At 42.7% G+C, this 25,376-nt stretch overlaps 1 protein-coding gene and 1 long non-coding RNA gene across 47 annotated transcripts in view; one reads left to right on the top strand and one right to left on the bottom strand.

Annotated features, from left to right (window-relative positions):
* The window catches only part of LRIG2 (leucine rich repeats and immunoglobulin like domains 2), a 154,815-nt gene that overhangs the window by 71,686 nt on the left and 57,753 nt on the right, over positions 1 to 25,376 (bottom strand). For 25 of the 46 annotated variants that reach the window (XM_077916139.1, XM_077916138.1, XM_077916151.1 and 22 more), the window contains 3 exons: positions 22,526 to 22,649; positions 18,299 to 18,722; positions 17,744 to 17,855 (listed from right to left, as the gene is read on the bottom strand). The exons of 1 other annotated variant lie outside the window; for it this stretch is intronic. In XM_077916139.1, the coding sequence (XP_077772265.1) occupies positions 17,744 to 17,855; positions 18,299 to 18,452 (266 nt within the window). In that variant the 5' untranslated portion in view covers positions 18,453 to 18,722; positions 22,526 to 22,649. The remainder of the gene's footprint in view (positions 1 to 17,743; positions 17,856 to 18,298; positions 18,723 to 22,525; positions 22,650 to 25,376) is intronic. 20 more of the 46 variants (XM_077916176.1, XM_077916181.1, XM_077916129.1 and 17 more) reach the window with 3 other exon arrangements.
* LOC144324794 (uncharacterized) lies at positions 634 to 2,656 on the top strand. The gene is made up of 2 exons (XR_013390220.1): positions 634 to 729; positions 2,444 to 2,656. It is a non-coding gene; the product is annotated as an uncharacterized LOC144324794 (long non-coding RNA).

The following is a 25,376-nucleotide window of genomic DNA, read 5'->3' as shown; positions in this document are numbered from 1 at the left end:
AGGTGATGCTCCTGTGCCTGACCCACGGACCATACTTTGAGAACCACACTCTGAGACCTTCAGTGAAGTCTATTATATGAAGCCTATGTGTTCTGGTGCTGTGGGGAGTCAGAGCAGTGAAAGAAAATGCGGCACTCTCTACATTCATCTTGGGCCGAGGTCAGCATGGAAGCTCATAATTCTAGGTGGCAAAGAGTAGTGCCTACAAGGGCAGCAGGTGGGAGCCAGGTGTCAGTGCAATGAGTTTGATAGGAACCCCCTTTTCCCTAAATACGTGCCTGAACAGGTATGTATGATGTAACTGGCTGGGGAACCAACTTCCCATCAAACCATGCCCCCTCCGCTCCCCCTCCTCTGTCCTCAGCATAAGCTCCAGTTTTACACCACAGGGTTGGCAGGGAGGTGGTTAAAATGCTGACTCCATTGTGTTCCCAACAAATCAACCTGTCCCTGGACTGCTGGAGCTTCTTAGTCCCATTATCTTATTTTCAGCTGGCTGGGTCACTCCCCAGGCCTGCTTCTTTATCCTCCCAAGGTTGGGGGCGGGGAGGTGGGGGGAACCTGTTGTCACTGTGGTTGAGACACTTGCAATGGTTTAATAGGCCCTTGGGAACCTCAGGGTTTGATTATTCTCAGCAATCAGCAGGAGCAGTCGCGCGTTTCTGGGCTCTCCAGCTTCACCCTGCTCACCAGCCTTCCAAGCCTGGAATGGACTCACAAACTCTATAGGTGACTAAAAGCCCAGGGAACTTGTATGTGTGCCTGCATGGGTGTATGCGTGTGTGTGCACGTGCGTGCGTGTACATGTGCACACAGTTGTTCAAGGGGGAGCTGAAAGCTAGTGTGCAGAAGAAAGCCAGAGGCCTCGGGCTGATCATTATCTCCAGGCCAGAAACTTCCAGTCCCTAAATGGGACCCTGGTGCTCTGCCAAACAACCAGACTCACTCTGCATAATGAAGTTCTCATTGATTATCCTGTTGATGTCCCAAGAAACAGGGGCAGGGGAGGTCCATCTGCTGCCAGCCTCCGTTCCTTGTTCCACTGCCCTGTAGAAATTAGGGTGCCCCTGCAACTTCCCCATCGCCTCACTTCCCCAGCACAACAGCGCATCCACAAGGGACTCCAGGCCTGGGGCTGACCTGAAGTGACAGCAACCGTTTACTAATTGGACTAATGAGAGGCATGGGCAGGGAGAGAAAGAAAAGTGGGAAGAGCAAAAAAGAAGGGGATAAAGACAGGACCATCTTACAGCCCAGGAGTTCAGGAGTAGATTTCAGGTTGGAACCAGCAGCTCATTCCCTGAGCATCCCCAGGGCAGGCGGGGATTTGGAGGTGGTTTTGCGGAATTCATGTGTTTTACAGGTAACTTTTAATTTTTCATCAGCAAACTGTAATTGCCCCCATTTCCTGAATGCCTGTGTTCAGGCACTTTACTGCTTTCTGTGCATGATCTGAGTTCATCTTTACAAGATCCGTATGAGAGGGGAATCCTTATATTCATTTTGCCCATGACAAAACTGAAGCCCAGGGCAGCCCTGGTGGCGCAGCGGTTTAGAGCCACCTGCAACCTGAGGTGTGATCCTGAAGACCCAGGATCGAGTCCCACGTCAGGCTCCCTGCATGGAGCCTGCATCTCCCTCTGCCTGTGTCTCTGCCTCTCTCTCTCTCTCTCTCTCTCTCTTTCTCTGTGTCCCTATGAATAAATAAATAAAATCTTAAAAAAAAAACAAAACTGAAGCCCAAAGAGGTTTGCCCAAAGTCACACATGTAGTAAATAACAGAGCCCAAACTCTGAACCACTGCCATAGTGGGAAGTAAAAGCTAATGAGGCTCCGCACACACACATACCTGTAGCATTTACTGAGCTTTCCTCTCTTCAGGCACATAGTACTAAGCCCTTTTGGGTAGCAGGACCCCCCAACCCTATAGGGCAGATAGGTTTATTTTCCTCATTTTATAGAGAAGGAAACTCGGGCTCAGAAAGGGGAAGTAATGTGTCTACGGCCCCACGGCTAAAACCTGTGAGAGCAGGGATTTGCTATCCATCTACCAGGAATGCTCACCTTATTTCCCCATCTCTCTTCATCTCTCTGTCCTGAGCTTTTGCTGACATCCTGCATAAGAGAACTTAAGCTGCAAGAATGGTGGGATGGCTTATTTCGCTAGAGAGGAGGTTCCAGTTTCGAGCAGGGGAACAGGGTCGCCGTGAGATTTAGCCTATGGAACCAAAGTCCTGAGCAAGTGCCCGAGGGCAAGTTGTCAGGCCCCGGGACCTGGGGCTTGTAATGTCTGCGTGTGCAAGGGTTCCTCCAAGGCAACCTAACAGGGCTGCTGGGGGCTCACTCCCCTCTCCAGACAGGGTCTTGAGGGAGCTATGAACAGCATGAAATTCATCCTCAACATTTTAAGACTTAATTTTTTTTTTTTATTTCTGTCAATGAGGTCAATGGAGTGAGCTGCACTGGCAGCTGCATCCTTCCTGTTTGTCCTCATGAAGCAGTTCCAGCTGACCAGCCACTGGGAACCTGCTGCTTAAGCAACTCATAGTGAACTACAATCAGCACAGCACACGGAGGGCTTGCCAGGCAGGGGTCAGCACCCTCCTGGGACTGCAGGCCTGCCTTGCAGAGAGGAGCCAAGGATCAAGAAACAGAAGCGCAGCTGATGTGTGCATATCGAGCTCGCCTCTGCTCTCTACTTCTCTTGGGGGGGGGGGGGTGTGTGTTTTAATAAATAAATAAATAAATGCTTGTAGGCAAGTTCAAATCACACAGAATATAAAGTAAAAAGTGAAACTTCCCCTCCCAGGCACACCCACCCACCAGGGATAGCCAGCCACTGCTAACCATTTGTCATCTTTTCATGCCTTTTTTCTGCTGAATCTTGGTATAAATATGAGCTTCCATTTTTTAATTATTTTATTATACAATGGGATTGCTATGCTGATCTCCAATGTAATAACTAGTTCTCCAAAACATGATAGCAATTTACGTGATTTAGCCACCAACAGTGTAAAAAAGGGCTCGTTTCCTCCCATCCGAGCCAACAGTGATTGTTTTGTAGTAAAACAACATGGCACTATTGTAAAACTTGTAAAAATGCCTCTCCCACTCATTCCCTTTCCTTCTGTGCTTTCCCCTGCTTTCTATTAAATTCTTGACCTGTGACTCGTGCATATTACACAGAATCCAAAGGTCAGTAGATGAGAAAGCAAGGGGTGGGGTGCCTGGGTGGCTCAGTCAGTTTTACCTTTGGGAGCTCAGATCATGATCCTGGGATCGAGCCCCCACATTGAAGCAGCAGCAGCAGCAGCAGCAGCAGCAACAGCAGCATCGTCCTCGTTGTCATCGTCGTTGTCATCATCATCATCATCATCATGGGCCTCCCTGCTCAGCAGGGAGTCTGCTTCTCCCTTGGCCCCTCCCCTTGCTCCTGCTCTCTCTCTCTCTTCTCTCAAATAAATAAAATCTTGAAAAAAAAAAAAAAAAAAAGCAAGGGATGGCAGGGAAGACTGGCTCATCAACTGGGATACACAGGATACAGCATTAATTACTCTGTAAAAGGTGATGCCAACACATCATGTGTATTTACAGCTCATTAGCTGGCAAAAAAAGGTATGCACAGGACTCCTTGCTAGTTTCAGGATCTCATTTGATCCTCAAATAATCACTTGGTTAGAAGGAGCAAGCAGTATTTCCCCATTTTAGAGATGATAAAGAGGAATGAACTAATTTGAGTGATTGCCTAGGGTCACAGTGCTATCCGTGTTCTCTCCCTTATACAACATCCACAACTTTTATATGTGTGTAAAATATAGGCTTGTGTGTGTGTAGAAACACCACTAAATGCACAATGTATAACTTATAACACATATTTAGGTCACACCCCATTTTACACTTACAGGTATAACCTAGGTGTAATCACTATATGTGTAATGCAATGCACATAAAATGTCAGAGGTGGTACAAGAGATACTAAGAACTCTACTGAAATGTCACCTGGCAGGCCCTGACAAAGGTGTATTAGGTAGGGACTAAAAGGGATTGGGAAATGAACAGTAAATGAGATCTCTTACAGTCATGGTTCTGGAACAATGTCTAACAGGATGAGTGCATGAAATCTTGAAGTCAGATATACCTGAGTTCAAGTCCTATTTTAACCACATACTAGATGCATGACCTTGGACAACTGAGCTAAGTTCTCTGGGCCTCAGTTTTCTCACCTGTCACAAAGAGATATTATTCTCCACCTCATAAGATGGGTGAGTGAATGAAATGAGATAATGCACGCAAAACACCTTGCAATAGGCATGGAACATGTAAGTCTCAATGAGTGTTAGTTACTACTAATTTTTATTATATGTTTGCCTATATTCTTATTTGTTTTTTTTAAGGTTTATTTATTTAATTGAGAGAGAGAGAGAGAGAGAGAGAGAAAGTGAGCTCGTGGGGGAAGAAGCAGAGGGAGAGAATCTCTAAGCAGACTCTTAATTGAGCATGGAGCCCAATGCAGGGCTTAATTCCACAACCCGTGAGATCATGACCTGAGCCAAAACCAAGAGTTGGCTTCTTAACTGACCGAGCCACCCAGGCGCCCCTATGCCCCTATTCTTATTTTTTCAGATTCAACACAGTTCAGCTGTACATAAAACTGAACCCATGACTGAAGAAGTGGCATTAATGAAAAATAAAAGCAATGGTTCTCAGCCCTGGGTGCCCACTAGAATTATTCATCTGGTGAGCTGAAAACACAATACTGCTGTCGATGCCAATGAAATCAGAATCTCTGAGGGTGTTAAGAATCACTGGGTTAAGGAGAGGTTGCCAGGAGCATGAAGTTTGCGTGGGCCACTAACAACAATGAATGAGGTTATGTGAAAACCAAAGGTTTAACTGAGCCAGTCCTCTGAACCTCTGACACCTGAATGCAAAGATGGCTATTCATTGACATTTTCGCTGTTCCAGTAGTCCTGTTTTATTTACATTTGGTGGTCTGTGTAGCCCTAGGGAAGGTGACTCCTTTCCTGACTACTGAGGTCTCAAGCAAGTAGACTCTGAAAGCTAAGGTAATCGTCGCATTTTATCCACTTCCACTAGGATTGCTCTGCATGTGACCAAAGCTGTTGTAATCAGGGTGACCCTTGGACAACGACAAAGAAGCTCTCTTTGCTGTTGAGTGTGAATAAGAAAGCAGGTAGCCCTGGGAGCTGCGTTTAGCCATCCTGGGAGCCCACAGTCAGCTTTAGTAAGAAAACAGCAGAGAAGAAGGACAGGCATTGTTTTTGCTGCTAGACTCAGCCTCACCTAAATCAGCTGCCTCTGGACTTTCTAATATCATGAGCGGACACATTCCTTACGCAACTTGATTTTTCTATTAGTTGCAACTAACAGCATTCCAACAGGGTACTCTCCCTACGTGGGTAAAAATAACACCAGGCAAGCGAATGTACCTGGTGTTTCTTTCTGTTTCACAGGGGAAACAGCAAGTATTTTGCTTGAGGCACTTCCTGCCCCTTCTAGAACCAACAGCCTGAGCAAAAGCAAATAAACAATAAACAAACCCAGCAATAACTCCTCTTCTTTCAAAGTCATAGCCAGTTTGAGCTTAGCGTCTCTTGAATTTGTGGCAAAGGTCTTAGGTTCTCCTTGTTGACTTGTTGAGGTGAGGTAACCCGCATCTCTGCCACAGCTCTGACCCTGTTCCTCTGCTCACCCACTTCCTGTGACACCTCTACTCCCATCAAGGCCTCTCGAAGCTGCCTCCATACTCACCTCCCACTGTACCACCATCTTGTTTCAAACCACTTGCTTTTCTCCAAATCTCATATGCTTTCTTTTTTTTTAATTTATTGTTTTTTTTTTTTTATTTTTACTTATTTATGATAGTCACAGAGAGAGAGAGAGAGAGAGGCAGAGACACAGGCAGAGGGAGAAGCAGGCTCCATGCACCGGGAGCCCGACGTGGGATTTGATCCCGGGTCTCCAGGATCGCGCCCTGGGCCAAAGGCAGGCGCCAAACCGCTGCACCACCCAGGGATCCCTTTTTTTTTTTATTTAAATTCAACTAGCCAACATATAGTAAGTACATCATTAGCTTCAGATGTCTCATATGCTTTCACGTTTCATCTTCCAGTGCCTTTTGTATATGCAGCTTCCTCTTTGTCTGCCATACTCCTTCCCCCTTCTCTCCATAGCAGATCCCACCTATCCTTCAAGGTCCAACTTCAATGCCACTTCCATTTTCCCCGAGGCAGGGCAGGGGGCCTTCCTTAGTCCTTTCCTAGTACCACGGACACACTCTTGTTATAGTGCTTATCACATGACACATTCAATGTGTCCCCCACCAGATTCAAGAGCAGGGGCTGTTATCTTTTTCATCTCAGTATCCCTAGAGAGGCAATGTAAAGTGATAGTTAAGTACCCTGGTTCTGGAGGAAGGCTGCCTAGATTAAAATCCTAGCTCTACCCCTCATTAGCTCTATTACCTTGATGAAGATATCTAACGCCTCCCAGCTTCAACGTCCTGAACCATAAAATGAGGATTAAATATAACATCCATGTCATAGATGGCTGTCAGGGTTAAAGAGGATACTGCAGTTAAAGTCCTCCAGTAGAACGCTTTGCACAGGTTAGCCGTGACGGTGATGATTATAACTGCCAGCAAAGACAACTAGTACCCTCTCTGGTGCCTTGCATGTTCCAGGTACTAAGTACACGTCATTAAAACTGAACAATAACCAGATTTCTCAAACTAAAGACCTCTAATTTGATCCCAGAGAGGCAGAATGCCACTCTCTGGTTACTGCTGAGTCCCAAAGACTTTGACCCCAAGGGAAAAAGGCTGTGAGGAAAGCTTTGAGAGAGCTTACAGCTCAGCCTTGAGGCTCTCAGTAACTAGGCCACCTCTGTGCAGCTTCATAAAGCAGCCTTTTCTGTTCTCTATGCAAGCATTTTGAAAATTTTTTCCAAATCCATTAATTTCTGGGCTCAAGACAGCCAGGACTTTTTGTCTTCGTGAATAATTAAGTAGTAAACAGCACAACAGGAACTCTTTGTTTGTGTAGCTTCTTCCACACAATATAATTATTCTGAGAACCATCGTATTATTGTGTGTCTCCACATTTCATTCCTTTTGCCTGCTGAGCAATACTCCATGGTGTGGATGTACCTCATTATGTTTATCCATCTGTTACTGTTGGACATTGGAGCCATTTCCAGTTTTTATCTTTAATAAATAAAACTGCTCTGAATGCTTGCATCTATGTCTGTGAAGACATACAACCCAGTCCAATTTGAATAACGGTTAAAAGAACAACAGCTATGAGCGACTGAGGAGGGGATGTGGGTAGGATGATAGCAGTAACGTGAGCTGTTTCTTTTTAGTATGTGTAGCTAACATTTTTATAAGATCTTAAATATCAAACTCTCCAAATATTTACAAACAGGAATCATTGGGTTAATTGCACACTTAGATTTACCAGTCCAAATTCCCACCTAGTGTAGACCCAACTCAAATGGCATCACGTCTGGCAGGAATCCAGAGAGAATCGCTAGCTATCAGAACACATTTTGCAAGAAACTGAAACACTGGCAAGAATTCCCTGAGGAAAGAAACTGGTCTCTGCCATATTCCAGCACCCACAACCTGGACACACACACACACACACACACACACACACACACACACACACTTTTTTTTTTTAAGTAGCTCATTCCATTTTTGGAAAGTTCTAATGATTACACAGTTTTTCTTTATTGTGTAGCAGATATTGATCATCCTTTTTGCTCTAATCATGCTCTGGAGCCACACTTTCCACAATAAACTAAGAGTATTTGAAAATACAAACCCACACTCTTTAACCATTTCTGTAAAGGCACAGTTTAACTTGGGACCATATTGACATGGTGATTCTTCTGAAAAATAGCATGTGTAGTAGCTAAGCATAAGGGTGGGGAAGTCAGCCAGACTATGTTCAAGTCCTAATTACAGCTATATGATTTGGGCAAATGCTTAATCTTGTTATGCCCTAGTTTCCCTATTTGTGAAATGAGGATAGTAATAGATATCACACAAGACTATTGCAAGAACAAACAAAAAAATGTGTACCAAAGCCTCTTGCACAATGTTATTATCACTGAATATCTCCCAGTTTTTTAAAGGATCCTGCTAAAGAATGGTATACCAAACCATATACAGAGCTCCAGGTGTGGCTACCCAGGGAAGAGTTCTTAATTTTTTGTTTTGGTTGGTTGGTTGGTTGGTTTTTCACAGTTATACTGAAAATAATGAAGACCACCCTGCCACCCCACCATTTTTCATAAGACTTTCTTTCAAGCCATTATCCAAAAACTCATACCTGTTCGATCTAGTCCTAGACTTAACTGGAGGATCAATAATATTCTTGTTGGTTTGAGTAATTATTCCAAAATAACAAGGTCATTTTGAATCCTGACTCTGTTATCTAATACATTAAATATTGTTCCCAAATTTGTCATCTGAAAATTTAATGAATATGCTTTCTTAAGTCTTGATAAAAACATCATGTGAGGGGCCCCTGGGTGGCTCAGTGGTTGAGCATTTGCCTTTGGCTCAGGTCATGATCCCAGGGTCCTGGGATGGAGTCCTGCATCAGGCTCCCCACGGGGAGCTTGCTTCTCTCTCTGCCTGTCTCTGCCTCTCTCTCTGTCTCTCATGAATAAATAAATAACATCTTTAAAAAAAAAAAACCCACCATGCAGGACAGAATCAAAGGTCTTGAATCAGTTCGCACTGACATGAGCAATTTAACCCATGTAACCCAGCAAATCATATTAGAATCTTGTCACATTTTTCATCATTTCCATAATGACATCAACAGACTCTATAAATTTCTTGCTAAAATCAAGATCGAGTGGAACTCTTACATCTCCCTAATTTACATATCTGATAATTTTATCGTAAAATAAAATATAGATAACTTGACAAAAAATATCCCTAGAAAACTCAAACTCATTCCAACTGTCAACAACATTATTTATTTATCAATTATTTAATACGCTATTCTGGGTTTTTTTCCCTGTGAACAACATCCTACTTCCTGGTATTAGGTTCTGAAATCTGCCCTTCTCTTATTTATGAAATTTATGATGTTTTCCAGCCTCTTGACACTCTTTTATTTTCACCACAACTTCTCAAGAATATTTAAAGTTAAGATGTGTATAACTTTAGGCTCAAAGATAGAAAAGTGCTGGTAGATCCATGATCCCATCCACAAGTCATTTTACTACTATAGAACATAACTCTCTGGGCCCAGAGACTGGAGTGAGGGTGTCCTATCTTTCTATAATTTATTTTAAGTAGGCTTTATGCACAAACTGGGGCTTGAACTCACAATCCCAAGATCAAGGGTAACGCAGCACTCTACCAACTGAGCCAACCCAGGACCCCTTGGAAGGCATTTTTATAAAGTTTATTTACCATCTCCTTATTCTCTCTAAATCCAATTTCTTCCTAGCATTTTTCTTAGTCCTTTCACTTGCTGTGTTTTTACACTTGCTATGCTAATCCCTTTTTACTTTGAAGTGATCAGAGTTTTGACCTCAGTGTTCCTTTAGTTTGCAAAAGAAAAATAGAAAATAAACAAATAAATAAAAATCAGTCCTGGCCTACAGTTCTTCTTGTTATATCTCTCCGTTAATTATAAACTTGATAACTTAAATTTAATTCATTGAGTATTTGATATATAACTTTTTAATTACTGGAATTTAAATAAATAATAGCATGTTAATATCTAGTGATATTTCAAAATATATTAACCATGAATGACTATAAGCAAATTACCCTCTTTGCCTCTTGTTTCTTCATTCATAAAAATGGAATAATAACCCTCATGCACTGTGGGTAGAAATGTAAATTGATTCATCCATTATGGAAGACAGTATAAATGTTCCTCAAAAAATTAAGAGTAGGGGGATCCCTGGGTGGCTGAGCGGTTTAGAGCCTGCCTTTGGCCCAGGGCCTGATCCTGGAGACCAGGGATCGAGTCCCACATCAGGCTCCCTTCATGGAGCCTGCTTCTCCCTCTGCCTGTGTCTCTGCCTCTCTCTCTCTCTCTCTCTGTCTCTCAGGAATAAATAAATAAAATCTTAAAAAAAAATCATAAAAAAAAATTAAGAGTAAGAATACCACACAATCCAGTAATCCCACTTCTGGGTACTTACCTGAAGGAAACAAAAATATTACTGCAAAAAGATAGATATGCTGCTATGCTTATTGCAGCATTATTTACAATAGTCAAGATGTGGAAGCAATCCAAGTGTTCATCAATAGATGAATGAATAAAGAAGATGTGATATACAAAAGTGGACACATAGATCAATGTCACAGATTAGAGAGCCTAGAAATAAACCCATGATTATATGGTCAATTAATTTACAACAAAGGAGGCAAAGAGTATACAATGGGAAAAAGTCTCTTCAACAAATGATGTTGAGAAAACCCATCAGCTACATGGAAAAGAATGAAACTGGACTACTTGCTTACACTATATCCAAAAATAAACTCAAAATGGATTGAAGACTAAATGTGAGACCGAAACTATTAAATGCCTAGAAGAAAAAATAAGTAAATAAAATAACTAAAAATTAAATTCCTAGAAAAAAGCACAGACAGTAATCTCTTATCATCAGCCACAGAAACATTTTTCTAGGGACCCCTGGCGGCTTAGTGGTTAAGCATCTGCCTTCGGCTCAGGGCCTGATCTGAGGATCATGGGATCAAGTCCCACATCAAGGTTCCTGCATGGAGCCTGTTCTCCCTCTGCCTATGTCTCTGCCTCTCTCTCTCTCTCTCTTTCTGTGTTTCTCATGAATAAACAAATAAAATCTTTAAAAAAATTTTTTTTTCTAGATATGCTTCCCTTGGCAAGGGAAACAAAAGCAAAATAAACTATTGGGACTATATAGCAAAAGAAACCATCAACAAAACAAAAAGGCAATCTACCAAATGGGAGAATATATTTGCTAATGATATATCAGATAAAGGGTTAATATCCAAAATAATAAAGAAGTCAACACCAAAAAACCAAATAATCCAGCTAAAAACAGGCAGAATACATGAACAGACATTTCTCCAAAGAAGACAGACAGATGGCCAACAGTCACAGGAAAAGATGCTCAACATCACTCATCATAAGAGAAATGCAAATCAAAACCACAGTGAGACAATACCTCACACCTATCAGAATGGTTAAAAATCAAAAACACAAGGAAGAAATCTTGGCAAAGATAAAGAGAAGAAGGAACCCTTGTGCACTGTTGGTGAGAATGCAAGCTGGTGGACGTTCCCCCCAGAATTGAAAATAAAATTACCATATGATGCAGTAATTCCACTACTGGGTGTTTACCCAAAGAAAATGAAAACACTAATTAGAAAAGATATATGCTATGCTTACTGCAACATTATTTACAATAGCCAAGATATGGAAGCAGCCCAAGTATCCATCCAGAGATGGATGGATAAAGAAGATGTGGTGTGTGGGTGTGTATAGATATGTAGATATACAATGGAGTATTACTCAGGCACAAAAAAAAGAACACAATCTTGCCATTTGCATCAACATGGATGGATCTAGAGGGTATTATGCTAAGTGAAATAAAGTCAGTCAGAGAGACAAATACCATATGATTTCACTTATATGTAGAATCTAAAAAACAAAACAAATGAGCAAACAAAACAGAAACAGACTTATCAATACAAAGAACAAGCTACTGATTGTGAAAGGGGAGCGGGGTAGTGGTGGACTAAATAGGTGAAGGGGGTTAAAAGGTATGAATTTCCAGTTATATAATAAGTAAGTCACAGAGATGAAAAGCAGAGTATAGAGAACACAGTCAATAATGTTGTAAGACGGTTGTATGGTGACAGATGGTGACACCTATCATGGAGAACATTTTGTAATGTCTATAAATGTCAAGTCACTATGTTGTAACCTGAAACTAATATATCATATGTCGACTATGCTTCAATTTAAATAAAAGAGCAATTATAGTACCAACTTCCTAAGGTTATTATGAGGGTTAAAGAAATTTGTCTATGTAAAGTTCTTACAATAGTATATGGTACACAGCAAGTATTATGTGCTGTTTTATTAATTGTAGGCCCAAAGCACCTGTGTGTATAACAGACTTTACTGAAGATGTGGGGATGGGAAGGGATTTACATTACAGAAACGCGACACAAACTGAATTTGGTCATCCTTTCTTCCCCAAAGCCTCCTTGCCTATTTAATTTTCAGGCTATCCCTTCCTTTGACTTCCCAGAAACTCTGTTCCCCCTCACCCTATCATACAGAACACCTGACCTCTTCATCCCCTACTCAACCTCAACCCTTCTCTGCAAACTGTACTCAGCTAACCTGCAAGCATTTTCCCCAGAGTCAACCCCTCAGAGCCACTTAGAAATCTTTTTCTTTCTCCTTCCTCAATACCCCCTGTGAGAATCGGACCAAGAGAAAGATTTCTTTCGTACGGTTATTTCCGTACATTTCATCACCTCTCTTAGCAAGAAGCAGCAGCAACAATCAATTCTTGTTTTAAACAGTCTTAACAGCAATTTTGATTCTTGAAACTTAGAAATTTCAAATGCATAATTTAAACATATTTGAAAATACACATTTTAAACATATTTAAATATGTTTTATTATCTTCCTTAATATTAAATTTCATCAGTGCGTTGCCTAGTTCTTGATATTTTATGACTGATGTCCATGAAAAGTGAGATTTGAATGCTAAGTGGGACTTCTTAATTCTAAGAAAGAAATCAGGAAGGATGTAGTTGGGTCATTCGTGCACAAATATAGCACTGATTCTGCCCAGGAAGGGAAGGAAGTAAAGTAGAACTTGAGGCTGCTTTCTCAACCTCAGGGAACACCAAGGACAGATAACATCATCTCCTCCCCCACTCTGAGTTACCAATTGCTGCTGTTTCTCCTCCCAAGCAAGGATCTTGCCAGACCTACAGAAGCTCCCTGTTCCTGGACAATACAGGGGTGGATGGGTGTGTGGGGCACCTGGCTGGCTCAGTCAGTAAAGCATGTGACTCTTGACCTCAGCGTCGTGAGCTCAAGCCCCACACTGGGCACAGGGATTACCTTAAAAAATAATCATAAAAATAAATAAATAAAGACAGTTGGAGGTTCAAGTGATGAATGAAAAATTAAAAGGTAAGACTATATTTATACCCCAAACCACAAAGCATGTCATACCAGTTATGCCTGACTACGCAAGCAAGTGTCCTAAGACTTCATTAGCTTAAGACTACAGAAATCAGGTCACATTTCTTCAACATACACATATATTTTTTAAGATTTTATTTATGCATGAGAGATACAGAGAAAGAAGCAGAGACACAGGCAGAGGGAGAAGCAGGCTCCCTGCCGGGAGCTCGATGCAGGACTCGATCCCAGGACTCCGGCATGACCTAAGCCAAAGCCAGATGCTCAACCACCGAGCCACCCAGGCATCCCTTCAACATACACATTTCAATGACTTCAAGTTGTATTCTCCGAAACATGAGAAGGTGATTCTCATTGTAAGTCTCATTGGATTCCTCCTTTTCCTTGTTTGTGGAAGAAAGTCAACATGACCCTGGCATTTGTAGGTTTTCTCCCCAAGTACATTTGCCACCACTGGTGCTTCTGCATGGCCCAGAGGCCACCTAACGCCATCTGGGGACAGGCTCCTCCCCAGTACTATTGTTGCTTTCCCCCAGCTGTCTTCCCAACTTGGACAGACTCCATCCTTCCCTCCCCAAAGTACAGCTAGGACCAGCAAGCAGGTGTCAAAAAAAGCCTGCCAGACACCTTGAGGATGGCAGAAGGAATGACACTGAAATGGATGGAAATTTAAACTGGCAGAGACGTATCACTGCTCCTTGAATTTGTTAGTCTATTCCATCCCTCCACCGGAGCTGGCTCCATGAGATACATGCATCACACAGTCTCCCATGCTTAACAAAGGGTCTCATACTTAATGTTCTGCTGCTGCCATCTTGACATTCTTCATTTTCGAACAAGAAGCCCTCCATTTTCATTTTGCATTGAGTCCAGCCAATTATGTAGCTACTCACACCCTCTTTTTTTTTTTAATTGAGATACAATCAACATGTAATATGATTTTGGTTTCAGGTGTATGACATAATTATTTGATATTTGTATATATTGCAAAATGATCATCACAATAGGTCTAATTAACATCTCTCACCATACCCTGTCACAATCACACCCTCCATTAAATACAATTCTTCTCCTTATCCCCAGGCCTGCCTGTGTTTGCAGCCAAGGTATCTATGATTTTGTCCCTTTTTCTTGGAGTTATAATCCAACTTCAGGCACAAAATTCACCAGGGATGCAATTCTGCTCACAATGAAGGCAATCAAGTAGGTTAGTTATGAGAGATGAAATTGTCTTTCAATTATCATAATCACAAGGCCGTATAAAGGTGCTCTGATTTTTAAAAAACATTTTTAATTATTAAGTGTAGTTGACATATAATACTATATTAGTATTATACTAATGTGTATAACATACACATTAGTACACATACACATGTGTACAACATACTAATTCAACATTTATATACGTTAGGATCTGATCACACAAAATCTAGCTACCATCTATCATCATATAACGTTTTTACATATTAACTGTATTCCCTGTGCTGTACATTGTATCTTCAGGTCTTATTTGTTTTATACCTATAAGTAAGGGTGCTCTGATCTTATTTTATTTTTAAAAGATTTTGTTTATTTATTTGAGAGAAAAAATCATAAGCAGGGTGATGGGTGGAGGGAGAGGAAGAGCTCCCAAGCAGACTCTGCGCTGAGTGTGACGCCGGATGTGGGGCTCAATCTCATGACCCTGAGATCATGACCTGAGCCAAAACCAAGAGGCAGACACAACCAGCTGAGCCACTCAGGCACCCCAAAGGTGCTTTGATTTTATTTTATTATTTTTTTTTGGTGCTTTGATTTTAATACAAATACAGAACAGACATATATCTGCAGTCATATATGTAAAATTATCTAAGTGTGGTTATGTAAAGATCCAGATATTTGGTTCCATGTAGACCAAAAATCAAGCAAACAACCATATTTTTATCTAAAGATACCTGTTTTGGGCAGCCCCAGTGGCACAGCGGTTTAGCACCGCCTGCAGCCCACGGCGTGATCCTGGAGACCAGGGATCGAGTCCCACATCAGGCTCCCTGCATGGAGCCTGCTTCTCCCTCTGCCTGTGTCTCTGCCTCTCTCTCTCACTCTGTATCTCTCATGAGTAAATAAAATAAAATCTTTAGAAAAATAAAAATTAAAAAAAAATAAAGATACCTGTTTTGGTTAAGGGGCTTGGCATCACATAGAAAGACTCATTCTGTACATGAGGATGTTTGGGGGAGAGGCTAGAATATTTCATGACACCGGAACATTCTGAAAACATTAACTGCTGCTCTCATCCCCTCCCAGTTACACTGCTATCTCCACCTCCTTCTCTCCATCTCCCCAATCTCCCACCTTCTCCTTACTTCCCTTCCTCGACTCCATCCTAGCCTCTTTAGGGTAGTGTAAGTAATTTTACAGACCTGACCCCAGTATCTCCCCAGCAGGAGTCGTACTACATTCTGCAGAGGTCCTGGGGGCGGTGGGTAGAGGGTGAAGAGGTGAAGAGGTGACAGTGGCCAGCCCCAGTCAGAGCTGAGAAGGGGCAAAAGCAAGAACCAGGAGGAAATGGGTCACTGCCCCCTGGTTGGCAGGAGCAACTGCTGTGTCTGGGCTTTTATCCCGGGAATGAATCTTTGCTCTCTTCACCGGTGACCCACATGAACCATAATTCCCAACAGCAATAAAGTGGGGCAGTAAAGAAGGGCTGACACTCCAGAACTGCGGAGTGAGAGCTCCCTGGCAAGAGAGTAAAGACGGAAAGACATGGTGCTTTCACCGAGACAAAGGACACAACTCTTTTTCAGAAGATGAGATTTTTAAAAAGTCTGAGCCTTAACGAACCCACCCCTAGATGCCTCCATACCAAAAATTTCTCTCTTTTTTTTTTTTGTATTCCTCTGATTTTAAACACCCCTTCGTTTCAAGGTGAGGTCAGGGTGAGGAAGAAGGGGTAAAGTGACAGCAGAGCCAAATCAAGCTGGGAGCTTGGAATCATGGGAGCTGCTGGAGAGCTTGGCAGAACCCCACTGTTTGTTGGATGGATCCTGGAAACACCCACTGATTTGGCTACTTCTTCCTTCCCTGCAAACAAGATCGTAACAAGACTCTCCTAGTTTGGAGTGGTGACATTGTGACCTCTTGGCCTTAGTCACGTCCTCTCTCCCACCCCAGCCTGAGACTGCCCCTCTCCTTGGCAGTTCCAGAGCCGCAGAGTGTTATTTATCAGCAGGCAGCAGAGGGCGATCTGGCCCCGGAGAATGACCGGGTCAACTCCGACCCTGGGCCCCGATTGCTAATGACTTGCAGCTCCATCAACATAAAGCTAACTCCTCACAAAGGAACATTGTCACTAGCATTTTCCTTTTCATCCTTGAAAGCTCCACTGCCTGAGCTAACGCCTTGCCCCTCCCTCCTGCCTTCATTCTCGCTCTCTTTCCTCTCCCAACCTCTTGGAAGTAGCAGGAAATGAACAAGGTCCACAGTGGAGAAAAACAAATCCCAGAGCCCTACCAAGGGAAACTACTGGAAAACGACCAAGTGGCTTTAGCAGCTGCAGGAGCTGTAGATGGCCCTGTGTGTGTTGTGTGTGTGTGCAGTTTCATATACATAAAAATGACCTTGATAGATTGTTAAAAACAGTTTCCTGGGCCTCACCCAGGAGTTCTGATTTAGGAGCCCTGGAGTGTGGCCCAAGAATTTGCATTCTTAACACTTCCAAGATATTTTAATGCTGTCAGCAGTGGACCATGTTTTCAGGAGCCCTGCTGTACACCAAATGCAGTGAATACTGTTATAGATCTGGGTTAGGGGCTTGCTTGTATAAAATCCTGTTAGGAAAATTCCCCCTAGAATAGCAAGTCCAGATCCTTCTAAATCTGGGCCAGGAGATCTCACAGATCAGCCTACTGCTGTTACCTCCCCTTGGAAAAGGAGCAGACAATGTATCAACCAGAGCATTGTTTGGATGGGGCTGAGTTCAGATAATAAGCTGGTTCTCCATTGACTGTTTCTTTCATCCCAACTGGCAGGAGAAGCACAGTAGGCCCCTCCTTTACCCCTGGGCGGGAGATGGAGACTATCTACAGAACCCGGCTGTGTGTAACAGCTTGTATCCAGAGGTCTGGGTCCCCTGCTCAGCGTCCTCCAGACTCCAGAACCTCTAGGTCACAGGCCCCTGTGGCATGAGCTGGTTATCCCCAAGAGAGGCGGGTATCCAAAGTCCAGCAATTGAAGGAGAGCCACTTATTTCTGTTTATGCACCAGAACATAACAAGATGGAGAAAAGTATCAATGAACACTTCTCATCCTCTGCTTATCCCGATTTATGACATAGGCCAAAACCAGTGCTTTTACCATCCTTTTCCCTCTCGAAGTTGGTCCAAATGGCACACCATTCAAATTGACAAACATCCTTTGAGCACCTGTTCCGCCCATGCCCCATGTCAGACACTAAGATGTGTTAGTCTCTGATAAAGCTAGACCTTGTTCTCGAGAAGCCCACAGTTTACCTGGAGACAAAGACTAACACATGTGTAAGAAATACATACCAAGATAGTGAGTGCATGGAGGTAGCAAAAATCTCCCAAGGCCTCTGGAGAAAAGAGAAGGCGTCCTGAAGGGAGGGGTTACACCAACATTTGAAGGGTGAGTAGGAGTTCACTAAAATGAGACAAAGGGGAAGGCCAAGAAAAGAAGCCATTTGAGTCTTTGGTGTAAGAAAATTGGGGTAATGCTGAAATATAAAGTGCAATCTGGGGTCAGGGGCCCCTTTCACAGCTGGCCTTCAGCTGGCTTAGGGCATTTATCACCACTCCAGAACCAAAAGGGAGACCAAATGGGATGATATGCTTCACCAATCCTGTAAGAACTGTCAGTAGGAGCTGCTTTCCCAGCCAAGTCCCCCCTGAGGGACCTAGGGAGGGGCACTTTTCCTCCCAGAGGGCCACTGTTTGAGCCAGAAGAAGCCCACAGGGATGGGGTCTGAAACTCAGTTTCTTATACAGAACTGTCTCGACTAGTTCTGGAAGCTAAGGGGCTAGCAGGTCTGCTACACAGAAGATGGACCAAAATGGAAGAAACCACAGAAGAGCCGGAAGACCCACTTGTGAGCACAAGAAAGCCACCCCCAGCAGCTCCAGAATGACTCTGGAAGACCTTGAAGAGGCTGTAGGTCGAGAGCAATGAGAACAGAGAGCAGTGCTTGGTTACTGCCATCTGATCCAGTTTCTCCCCTTGGCATGTGGGGCGGGAGGGCATGCGGTTAACATGCAGGTAGTTCAGATATGCAGATACTTTCCAGAAGGTAGAGGATGGTGAGTGGTTCGTTTCAAATCAATTTCCAGGTCCTCAGTTTCTGCTCATATTCTTCCCTAAACAGGTGTGCCTCTGAGGGCATCTGCAGCCCTGGTATACTTTTCCCGCCTTTTTCTCGCTCCATTGCCTTCTTCCACTTCCCACTTAAAAAAGTTTACCGCTCCTTCTTTTCTATGCTGGTAAATGGTGCATTGCTCTAAGGTATAAAAATCTCTAGGATATTAAAGAGATAATTCCACAATTATTCGAATCAAGGAAACATAAAGACCTCCCCACCCTTTCCATCTCCTTAAGAGACAAATCTCCAATAAAACTTCACTTCTTAATAAGTGAACTAATGTTGCAGCATCTGGGTGGCTCAGTCAGTTAGGTGTCTGCCTTTGGCTCAGGTCATGATCTTAGGGTCCTGGGATGGAGTTCAGCAGGAAGTCTGCTCCTCCCTCACTCTCTGCCTCTCCTCCCACTCATACTCCCTCTCTCTCTGTCTCTCTCTCAAATAAATAAATAAAATCTTAAAAAAAAAAAAAAAGATCTCAGGGTCCTGAGATCCAGCCCCATGTAGGGCTCTGTGTTCAGTGTGGAATCTGTTTGTCCCTCTTCCTCCCCTTCTGCTCCTCCTCCCACTTGAGCGCTCTCTCTCTTTCTCTCTGTCTTAAATAAATAAATACATATATAAAATCTTTTTAAAAAGAAGTGAACCAGTGTTTACTAATTATAAAAACTTGGGAGCACCTGGGTGGCTCAGTTGACTAAGCTTCTGCCTTCAGCTCAGGTCATGATACCAGGGTCCCTGGGATCAAGCTCCCCATTGGGCTCCCTGCTCAGCAGAGAGTCTGCTTCTCTTGCTGCCCCTACTTGTGCGTGCTCTTTCTCTCTCTCTGTGAAACAATTAAATAAATAAAATATTTTTAAAAATAAAAATTTGTAATAAATCTGTTATTTTGATAAATGTTACTAATCATAATATTTTTAAACAATTAGAACCTTCTGTCACTGAAAATACTTTTTTTCTTTTTTAAATGATTTTATTTATATATTTGATAGAGAGAGAGAGAGAGCATGAGTGGGGAGGAGGGTCAGATGGAGAAGACTCCGCGCTGAGCAGGGAGCCTGATGCAGGACTTGATCCCAGGACCTGAGATCATGACCTGAGCCGAAGGCAGATGCTCAGCTGACTGAGTTAACCAGGAGCCCAGGAAATACTTTTTATTTATTTTTATTTATTTATTTATTTATTTATTTTTTTAGGAAATACTTTTTAAATGAGTTTTGATTTATGTATTTTCGTTGCAGAAAAGTATGTATAATAGAGGACCAATAAAATGCTTTCAATCACTAAATTATCTTAAGATTACATAGAAGAGAATCGAAATATGATTTCAAAGAAAAAAAGAAATATGAAACTTCCAATTTAGAGAATTTCATCATGAATTAACTAAATCAATGAGGATAATATCAAGTAATTGATATTAATATGAATCATTTAGATGCATTAAAAAGAGTGATTTCATAGTCTTATTAATATTTACAAAAGGCCAATCACTATGTTTTACAACTTTTACAACTCTTGCAGCTAATGACAAAAATGTTAGATGCCAACTTTAAATATACAAGAGGGTACATGGTTTTTCACGACTCTTAAAAAGATATAGAAGCAAAAATGTTTGAGGACTGTAGCTCCAGCCAGTCATTTCCGGAGGGGGAATCTCACAGGGCTGTGAATCAGCATCACTTCAAGACTCCTCCAGGGCAGAGTCAGACCAGTCTTCCCATTTAGTGACTTCCACCCAGTTTCCAGCAACCAACACCAGTTACTCACCTCCCAGTCACATAGCCTCTGGCGCTTGCAGACTCAGCCACATACACAAATACCTGAATACCCTTGGGCATGCATAGTACTTAACCCCTCTGTGCCTTAGCTCTCTAATTTACAAAATGGGAGTAATATTTACTGCTTCTTCTATTTCTACTTCTTTTTCTACTACTATCACTACTTTTAGTTTATGTGTGTTACCTTAAGAAATGTTTGGTAATGGAAGCCATTATTTATCTGAATACTCACTCAACAGAAAAGGAAGAATGAGAATCTGGGCGGTCAAGCCCGATGTCAAAGGTCATTTGATAGGTTAGTTGCAAAGGACTAGAACCCTGGAATGCTAGCATTTAGCCTACTGACCTCTACTTTCTGGCGGCAACTCAGAGCTTGCCAAAAGAATCGAGACGCATGGTTCATAACATCTTTTCCCAACACAGGCCTTGAGGACAGCCCATTCTTTGATGAGTTTGTGTTAACCACTGCCCAGGAGCATTTGTAGCTAGAGTAGGGAGCGTAGGGTTGTACATGAAGGTCTTCAGTCTCTTTGTCCTCAGGCTGGACTCCCCCAATAACAGAAGTGTAGATACCCACTAAAATCTCCTATCACTACTCATTTGTTCATTAAATCATAAAAATCTTAGATTTTATGAATCTGATAACTAGGAGGGACTATAGAAATCAGACTGTCCCTGCTCTTAGGTCCAAACCTTTCCCATAAGTTACTCTGTAGCAGGGTTTCAAGGAAGCATTTCCATCTCTCTTCCCCAAGGCTGGTCTCTCCAGGCTGGAGAATCACTGCTCAACGGAGTCAGCAGCACTCCCCTTTACTCACCAACTCCAATCACCTGTCTCTGTTTCAAGCTCAAGCTTTTATTTTTAAAAAAGATTTTATTTATTTATTTACTTAACAGAGAGAGAGAGAGAGAGAGAGAGAGGAAGCACAAGCAGAGGGAGGCACAGGCAGAGGGAGAGGGAGAAGCAGGCTACCTTGAGCAGGGAGCCCAATGTGGGACTCCATCCTAGGACACCGGGATTATGATCTGAGCCAAAGGCAGATGCTTAACAACCCAGGCATCCGCAAGCTCAAGCTTTTAAAGCTCAGGATCTCCTTTGACTAAAACTAATAATAATAAAGTTTTATAACTTCTCTTAATGTAAATTGAAACAATGTTTGGGATTAAAATATATGTTTTTAATTTATACAGCTCTGCCTCCTTGGGAAGGTTCAGGTTCCTTCAGAGAAACATTTCACCCCCCCCCCCTTTTTTTACATTTTTATTTATTTATGATAGTCACACAGAGAGAGCAAGAGAGGCAGAGACACAGGCAGAGGGAGAAGCAGGCTCCATGCACAGGGAGCCCGACGTGGGACTCGATCCTGGGTCTCCAGGATCACGCCCTGAGCCAAAGGCAGGCGCCAAACTGCTGCGCCACCCAGGAATCCCTATTTATTTATGAGAGAGAGAGAGAGAGAGAGAGAGAGAGAGAGAGAGAGAGGCGGAGACACAGGCAGAGGGAGAAGCAGGCTCCATGCAGGGAGCCTGACGTGGGATTCGATCCCGGGTCTCCAGGATCGCGCCCTGGGCCAAAGGCAGACGCCAAACCGCTGCGCCACCCAGGGATCCCCACATCTCACCCCTTTATCCACACCCCCTGGACCCCACATTCCAACACATACTTCTTGGCTCTAAGAGTGTGTAGGGTACATGCGGCAGACCACCAAAGATGAATAGAAAGAGGTGTGAGCCAGACAACCAGCAGTGATTAGACCCAGTGCCTGCACACATATGTGGGTGCACCGGGCTGGGACGGAGAGGAAGTGGACAGAGGAGTTATACACAAACAGAGAAAATTAAGGGTGGGGCTGGAGGGAACAGCTCATGAAAATGCCAATGTTCTTCCAAATTAATAGAGAAAAGGCAACAGACAAAGATTTAAGGATGGGAAGGAAGGTGGGAAAGAGCCAAACCACACAATTTTCTGATGGATTTCTTTTTTTTTTTTAAGGTCTTATTTATTTATTTGAGACAGAGCGAGCACAACCAGGGGGAGAGGAAGAAGCAGACTCCCCACTGAGCAGGGCGCCCCATGTGGGGCTCCATCCCAGGATCCCAGGATCATGACTTGAGCCCAAGGCAGACACTTAACTGAATGAGCTGCCACCACCACCCCTCCCACAACCAAGGATTTTATTTTGTACCTTTCCAGAGCTCTCATGTCAGCTCTTCCTGTTCTGGAGTTTGCGTGCTGTTCCAAATGATCTCTCTTTAATTCTTGCCAGTCCCTCTTTCCCCTCTATTTTAGGTGGTTTCACTGCAGTGCACCTGCCAAATTCACACGCATTAAAAATAGAAGGGCCTCATCTGGGCAGCCCCGGTGGTGCAGCGGTTTAGCGCCGCCTGCAGCCCGGGGTGTGATCCTGGAGACCCAGGATCGAGTCCCACATCGGGCTTCCTGCATGGAGCCTGCTTCTCCCTCTGCCTCTCTCTCACTCTCTCTGAATGAATAAATAAATAAATCTTAAAAAAAAAAAAAAAGAAGGGCCTCATTTTTCATCAACCCAATTCTTTCAAAATCTTTGACCCTGACAACACAGTAAGAAGTACATTTATATGCTGAACTAGTAACCACATGCACAAAGTATAACCAAACCGAGTTTCAGGAAACCATCCCAACCTTACCACAACCTTTCAATGGTTCCAATTTGAAAGCGGACCAAGTGCAACCCACTAAATTGATAACACAACCTGCTAATGGCTCACAACTCATTTTTAAACACAGAATCATTTTATAGATGAACAAATTAAAACAAAAGACAAGGCTCCAGGTCATCACTGGCATCAAAACTGGGGCTAGAACTCTCAAGTTTTCCTGCATGGAGCTAGATTCCACTCAGAACAGAACCTTTGATTGGAACAGGATCGTCTTTAAAATATGCTATTTTGGCACATAATCATCTTGCTTGTTTTTGTGTGGGCTCTCTGCCATTCTCAATTACTTGATGCCAGACCAATGACACCTAGCAAATGGAGAAATTTGGGTGAATTAGGAATCCAAAATGCAGACTTTATTTATTTATTTATTTATTTATTTATTTATTTATTTATTTATAGTGCTCAGGGACCTCTACTGCTGCTCCCTGCTGGTAACTGAGGTAGACTGGTCCTCTCATCAGGTGGAGCTGGATAGGTGGTAGGGGTGAGAAGTGGGGTAGAGGGAGTCAGGAGGGGCATGGATGGGATTTCCTTCTCCTTTCTTCCTCCCTTCCTCCATCCCTCCCTCCTTCTCCCTCTTCCTTCCTTCTTTCTTTCCCTCCTTCCATAAGCAAACCGATATTTAGTAATATACTAAATTATTATTATATACCAGGTTTTGTGCTACTTTCTATAGATGGGGTGAAAAAATCTCCTAAGAAACATGCTCTGGCAAAGCAATCAGCTTGTAAGCAGTCCATTACAATGCTACACAGAAGTTAAGGCTTCATGAGAAGGAAGTTGAAGCCTATATTTAACCCAGACCGGTGAAGAAAGAAGTGATAAGAAAGGCTTCCCTAAGGAGGGGATGGCTGAGCTGATTCCAACCAGGTGAATAAGAGGAGAAGGAGGTCTCAGGCAGAGACCCTCCAGGAAACAGGGGATGATCTCACTATTTCCTAACATTAATGTGCAGAGCTCCTAATTCTGGGAAATCTGCTAACTATACACTGATTTTCAACTCCTGTCTCTGAATACACCTGAACCAGAGAGAGAAAGGTACCCATCAATCCCTACCTGCCCAAACCAGTTTCCAAAGCGACAGACCTCATGCAGGGCAGGAAAGAGAGAGAGCACACACCTATCTTGCTCATTCTTTGAGTTTTTAAAATGGTTACAATAGTGGTAGGTTGTTTTAAGTTACACTTTTTGGAATTATTTGAACTCAGAAATCCAACAAGAATATCCACTATGTCAATGTTGTCATTACTTTGAGATGCTTAAAAAAAAATTAAAAAACAGCCCCTTCCCTCCCCCGACTCCATAGACTAGCTTAAGAGGCCCTCATAATAGTACTAGAGAGACAGCCTCTCCTCCTCTTGCTTTCCTCCCTACATTCCCTGGAGAGATTGGAGAGATAGGGCCATTTGTTTGGATAGGACCCTGCTGCCAGGTCTCAGCATCTGGTCTCAGGCGACAAAACAAAACACAACAGGAAAGTCAGGAAGAAGCCAGGGAGCTAAAACTAGACCCTTGAAATATCAAGCCTCCAACCCAGCACATCTTGGAACGAGGACTCTACACACAGGAATAAACAAAAACTGTCTGAAGATCTAACTTGAAATAATGCCAATTAGTATGTCCTCAGTGATCTTGATGTGGAAAATAATTATTTCTCAGTCTGCAACTGATCCAGATGGTGTTAGAAAAGCTACATGAAAAATTCTGACAATTTGGCATCTTCCTCAACATTTGTCTTCCTGAGGATCAGCACATTCATTAAGGTCTTGCTCTTCTGTTTGGCAGCCATTCATCTACTAAAAATATCTAAGGTCTTTGTAGTTTATTTCAACCATTACTTCTTAGAAATAATAGACTTAAAATTCATAAGAAAGTCTGAATTATGCAAGTTGTCTGACTCTGAAACCTCTTAAATCAGTAAAAAATGATAGTTCTCAAGACTTTTACTAAATGGCCTTTATTCAATCCTATTAATACTAGGATATTTTTAAATTTTTACTTGTATTTTTTAGACCGGCAGAGAGAGTGAGAGGACCAGAGGGAGAGGGACAAGCAGATTCCATACTGAGCACAGAGCCAGACATGGGGCTTGATCTCACGACCCTGAGATCATGACCTGAGCCAAAATCCAGAGTCAGCATTTAACCTACTGAATCACCCAGGCGCTCCAATACCAGAAAATATATTAAAAAAAAAAAAACAAACAAACATATCCTATCTCATATGTAACAATCCTAAAAAGTAATTATTTTGTTCCATGAGATTCAGAAGTTAGGCCAGGTAGTGAAAAAAAGCAATAATTGAAGTACAAATGTGTCTCTCTTCAGAATCCATGAT

Source organism: Canis aureus, chromosome 12 (genome assembly GCF_053574225.1).
Source record: "Canis aureus isolate CA01 chromosome 12, VMU_Caureus_v.1.0, whole genome shotgun sequence".
NCBI classification, from domain to species: domain Eukaryota; kingdom Metazoa; phylum Chordata; class Mammalia; order Carnivora; family Canidae; genus Canis; species Canis aureus.
The sequence above is the reverse complement of the archived record's forward strand: the minus strand, read 5'-3'. Positions and strand labels throughout refer to the sequence as shown.